Source organism: Ceratosolen solmsi, unplaced genomic scaffold (assembly GCF_000503995.2).
Source record: "Ceratosolen solmsi marchali unplaced genomic scaffold, CerSol_1.0 scaffold7, whole genome shotgun sequence".
Classification (NCBI taxonomy): domain Eukaryota; kingdom Metazoa; phylum Arthropoda; class Insecta; order Hymenoptera; family Agaonidae; genus Ceratosolen; species Ceratosolen solmsi.
In genome coordinates, this window is record NW_011948413.1 from 14,362,557 (window position 1) to 14,368,556 (window position 6,000).

General features: G+C 32.1%; 1 protein-coding gene across 1 annotated transcript in view; it reads right to left on the minus strand.

Moving 5' to 3' along the window:
- LOC105367522 (diacylglycerol kinase theta) overlaps positions 1–6,000 on the minus strand; it is a 53,570-nt gene that overhangs the window by 13,750 nt on the left and 33,820 nt on the right. Inside the window, exon 6 of the mRNA XM_011506264.1 lies at positions 2,042–2,206. Within this exon, the coding sequence (XP_011504566.1) occupies positions 2,042–2,206 (165 nt within the window). The remainder of the gene's footprint in view (positions 1–2,041; positions 2,207–6,000) is intronic.

Sequence of the window (6,000 nt, forward strand, 5' to 3'; positions counted from 1 at the left end):
CGATTTGGAAATAAAAATCTTGTGCTTGTAAAGAAATATGTATCAAGGTTGAACGAAAAATAACACGATCGGAGCTTGGAAAAAGGTCATGAATAAAAACAAAATTAAAATCGATACAATGTTAACCGACGTATTTTTCATTAATCTGTAAACCTTTTGATTTTAAAAAAAAAAATAAAAAAAAAAATGAAGAAATTACATTATACCAATAGTAATATACTTTTACATAAATTATCATTTACGCAAATAATTTTTTGTGATCATAAAAAGAAAGAATATACATTTTCATTATGTAGAATGTATTGTTGCAGTTAATAGAAAAATAAAATAACCATGATTTTTACCATAATTTTGTGTAATTGTAATTATTATAGTTATATAAGAAAATGTTTTATTTATACAATCATATTTCCAAGAATCATAATAATAAATTTTCTTCTCTTATTCTATGTAGTTTATAATTTAGATTATTTAACCTAATTAGCCGTTAGTGCACACTGACGTTTAACCGAACGGTAACACATATTATTTGTATCTTAACGCTATAGTATATTATTAAACTAATTAAACTTAAACTACTTATGTCATTTACTGCTCCAAGCATGAGTTTTAATAAAAAGTATATAAAAAAAAAAAAAAAAAAAAAAAAAAAAAAAAAAAAAAAAAAAAATAAAAAAAATAACTTGTAATTTATTCTTGTGAATAAATATTGAAAAAAAATGATCGAAAATAGAATATAAAAATTTTTATCCGGTAAATTAAACGTAATTAATTTTTTACGATATACATGTTTTTTATATGAGGTAATAAGAGAAAGAGGATTCAATATTCTTTCGATAATTTTCTCGTTATTAATTATCGCTGTATCTATAACTATAAAACACTCGTGTTAATACACAAATAAAGTGCATAATAGCTCTAAAAGCTGTTTACCAAACCTACGGAAGCATTAATTCATAAGGCAAAAATTAAATAAAAAATAATAAACACAAACGATAATTACTTCAGTTCCTCTCTCACATATAATTGCATCTATTCTATAGAAACAACGAGCCTCAAGCAATTGAAAATCAACATAACTGCCAAAATTCACGGCTCGCTTCCTAATAGGTAAAGGAAGGAACACTGCTACCAAAAACAAAAAATCCGTAAGCAAAAACACCTACGTGTATATATATATATATATATATATATATATATATATACATTGTGTATTTGTTGTGTGTAAATAGTCATGGCTTGTGAATAAATAATTAACGTGACAGGTACAGTGACTGATAAATATCATTTATATTTTGTCTTATGTTATATTTATATTTTATGGTTCTTTAGATCAGGTGATTTAATATCTTTAAAAGTCATTGGAAGAAAAGCAATGATATATCGGATTGAAAAGATCCAATTCAATAGCGTTATTATATTATAATATGCGAAGATAAAAATGAAAGATAAAATTAAACTTGACGAGAGAGAATTGTAAGGAAATTTCAATCAAAGTACCATACATTCGGTTCTCCATTTATTATAAAATTCGCATAAATAATAATTTTTTTTTATAAAGCTGCTGTTTTCGTTATTGCGTAATCATTTAATATGCATATTTACATTCGCAATAAAATACACCTTTAAGAACTCCATGAACAAGCCAGGTATATGTCCGTGAAATTAATTGAAAATATATTATAAACTTGACCTTAAAAGATCTTGGCTACGGAACAAGAGAGAATTTTTATTGCCATTAAGTTGTAAGCAAATTGAAAGCGAGCACGCGCGATACGTATTCCTTTATCGAGCTCCCCTTGTCCAAGTCGCTTATCTTTAAAGTATCCGTGCACGTGCATACGTATCTATATAATAAATACATAAAAAGACATTTGCGCCATTAAATGTCCGCTCATAGTTAGTTGGTAAACGTGAATTTCGTCAATTTCGCGGTAATGACGCCAGCGAGTGCGCGTGTGCTGTGTGCTGTGGGCTGTGTACTGTGTACTGTATGTTGTGTGCCGTGTGCCGTGTGCTGTGTGCTATGTGCTGTGTATACCTTGAACGTAGGGAGGGGAAACGTGACAATTTCCATGGCAGCTACGTGGAAAAACTAGTGAAATCCGCCGCAATGCCGCGGCCAGCCGACGGCCCGTCGCCGGCACGAACGTCCCAACACGTTCGCCCTCAGCAATATCGAATACCACCTCGTCGCTGTTCCCCGCTAAATACGATGGGACGCCGACAGAAAAGAGAAACAGAGCAAATGTTCATTCAGTCCTTGGCTCGCGGGCGTCATCCCCATTTTAGCGCTAATTGGCGCCGACCCCAATAACCCCCACGGCCGCTCGCCCCCTATCATGGCAATTTGTGCATTAGCGCGACGGCGTGGCTGGACGGTTGGGATATTGGTCGCCGGGAAAATTCACCTCTCGATGATGAAGCCACGGCTTTATAAATATGGAGCTTGTGCACACCGAGCCGCTTGCCTTATCGTAGCGAAAATATGTCTGGGACGTCGTCGCTCTCATCGTGGTCTACGTGACGTTTATCACGCGACTTGTGCGCTTTACGACGGGGATGAATAATATTTTCCTCACACTCCAAGTGGATAAATCGTGCAGAAGATAATTTTACATAAGACAATGATGTTGGATTATTTTGTCAATGACACTCGTCGATTCCTTGTTTAACATACCATACCTTTTTATCTTAGCCCGTTCTATCGTTTAGACATGATTAAATGATAATATTAATTAAGGACAATGCGGGAAGCGACATTTTTTACGAGTACACTTTTTATGACAAGTCGCTAGATAAATTCGTTAGACGAGGGGTAGTGTCAAAGAAAAAATTTTTGCGATCTACGTATAGATGCATCGGTGTTTTGGTCATCGTAAACAAAAAAAAAAAAAAAAAAAAAAAAAAAAAAAAAACAACAACAACAACAAAAAACAAAACAAAAAAGAATACACACGCACGCACGCACGCACGCACGCACACACAAAAGTTCGAAGTAACGGTAGCTTTATATCTTCTCATTACTTCCAATCATTTTTTTACTACGGTCTTTCTAATGCACAAAATTTTTCTCTAACCATATTGAGAAAAATTTTCCAAAAATTCCTAAACTCTAAAAGTAACGCCCATAATATTTTTATACAGCCAGCATTGAATTTCTCATCTGTTTTATCATTCATTCGACTTTCGATAATGGCTTAATCGAATTATAAAGAATAATTAAATCTACATTCCATTGGCCTAAGTTTAGTCTTCATATATTTAAAAAAATCAAGTTTTCTTGACATTTATAGCATTAGCTTGGGATAAGTAGCATATGCGGTGTGAGCTGAATTAAAATTTCGAATAAAGAAATGCACGTAGTGAGTTGTGATTGGGAGAATGCAGTGTAAGAAGTAAAGTAAATGGAATTATATAGAAAGTAAGGGCCACCGGTGAAGCGAATTTTCACCTACATATTTGGCCAATTAAACGAGACCTATCGATTCTCAATGCAGTATTTTTCAAGAAGCTACGGTTTACTTAGTTAGCTCTCATCAAAATTTCATACTCGCGTTGCCTTCCCATCAGGCTAATAAAAAAATTTACGCTCACGTGCGTGTGATAAAAGTACGAAGTAACGACACTTGAGCGCGAGATCGAGCGAACGCCCTGGAAAATCGAAATAGAATAAGAAAGAAAAGGGGAGGCAGGAAGAATAGAACGAATAATGAAAAAAGAAAGAATGAAAGAAAAATTACATTATACAGGTATAAAGAGACACGTATCGTATGTACACGTACGAAGAATGAAGGAAAAAATATGAACAAAAAATAAAGAGCTGCGACAACAACGTGACCCAGTTCGCAAGAATATTTCTATATCTTTAATCGAGCTGTGTGTATAACTTACAATATGTACAACACAGAGATAAGACAGGAATTATGCGAGAGTTCGGGCACACGTACATGGCACGGATAGACGGAACTTTGCAAAGTTCCGAACTACATAGCTACTCGTGGCACTCAGCGAGGCATATGGACACATAATGGTTTTATAAATATTTACAGCGAATGCGATGTGAGGAGGTAAAAAAAAAAAAACCATAATTTATGCGTGCATGTTTACGCGTGCATGTAGGGTTTAATAGTAATAATTCAATGGTAAATGCGTATGTTGAGCCTTGCATCACTCGATGCGTCTGTACACTATCGAATGATTTGTTCAAGATTTAATGGACATGATATCTTCACTTTTGTCTCTTACAATACGGCTTTCTTTTTCTATAGTTAAAGGAAGACTCACTTTCATACACTAATTCTCTATCCATCTCCCTCCCACCCAACCTCACTACCACACCTAATGCTTTAGATTAATTTACGATTATGCCGTATGGGCTTTGAAAAGTCTACACTTACGGAACTATATAAATGCATGTTTGAGAATAATTATTATTAGCTTTTTTCATGGAAAGCTTTATAATTAACAATCGACGTTCATTTGTAGAGACAATGTTTCATGCGACCCAATTCTTTCCATAAACGTATTAAAATTTTGTTAGTAATACGCGTATATTCAATTAAAAATATCTGCATTTATCTTTCTTTGTCTTTCTTTATAATAATAATTTGTTTTTTTTTTTTTTTTTTTTTTTTTTTTATATATAAGGTTTAGTAATTAAAAGATAAACCATCTTATTCTAAATGAAGAAACTAGAATAAACTCGTTAAAAACCAAAAAAAAAAAAAAATTATTAAATGGTTAGTGATTTCGCATTATTTCGTATCTTCGATTTTAACGAATTGAATATTATAAATTATAAAATTACTGTCAGTTAAATTATTATGATTATTAATGAAAAATTGAAAACGACGTAGCTCACAAACGTTCGGCTAAGGGTTATTGGATTTTACTTTACGATTACGATATAAGGCACTACTGACGCAAAAAAGAAAATTGAAAATAAAATTTATGTAGTTGAGGTCTGATTCTATTAAAGTTAAAAAAGAAAAAAAAATTAATAATTGAAATATTTTATTACAAATATCTAAGACTATTATTATCTCGTATAGAAACGCTTATAAGCGTACAATCACTTTCCTTTAAGTGGAGTTTTTAAGTATAAATTTTCAAATACAACCATATAATACAAACCTTACTTACTGATACTCTGATTCAAATATTAAGAATTTGGCATTACTTATATATAATGAAAATGATAATTAAGAGCTAAACTGAATTTACGTATTTTAAATTTACTTCTAAGTAGCTTGTTACTTATGGAAAAAATAATTTCTGCTCATAGTTAACAGATGCAACACGGAAGCCATCTATTACTATCAAAGTATCTTATCTCACCTTCTAAAAGAAGAGAATCTTGTATAACAAGCGCAGAGGCATTTGCGCAACATAAACTTTTGTATTACGACTATCGTAAAAGTACCGTAAAGTACGCGTATTTACAGAAACGGAACATTCCCCCCTATTGAATGAACGTTGTATTAACATTGCTTATGCACTAGGCCCACTATTATAGCCAATTTCATGTAAAATTTCTTTGCCTGTATTATTTGTCGAGACCCTTTACTGTACAGTAGTAAGAAAAGAAACAAAAATTTAAACAACAAACTTACTGACAATCTTTATTTACTTATACGCATACAACTTCTGCTTTCAGGTTATAATTCGGATAAACTTTACCTTTTCCCTTTAATCAAGTGACAGGCTCTTTACATTTACATATAAAGGGCATACTGCTTTCTAAAATACGTAATGGCGACTATCAATAATAATTAATAATTAATAATTAATAATAATGATAATTTGAATGAAATAAAAGAGAAACAAAAAAACAAACAAACAAATAAACAAAAAAAAAAAAACAAAAAAAAACAAAACAGAAGCAATACCCTTCTAATAGTTGTCATTCGTAAATGCAGGGGACCGTCGAAGAAGCAATGCTTGACCATTAAATCGTAAAAGAAGAAGTAACAGCGCAACAACAGTAAAGTGCAGAAA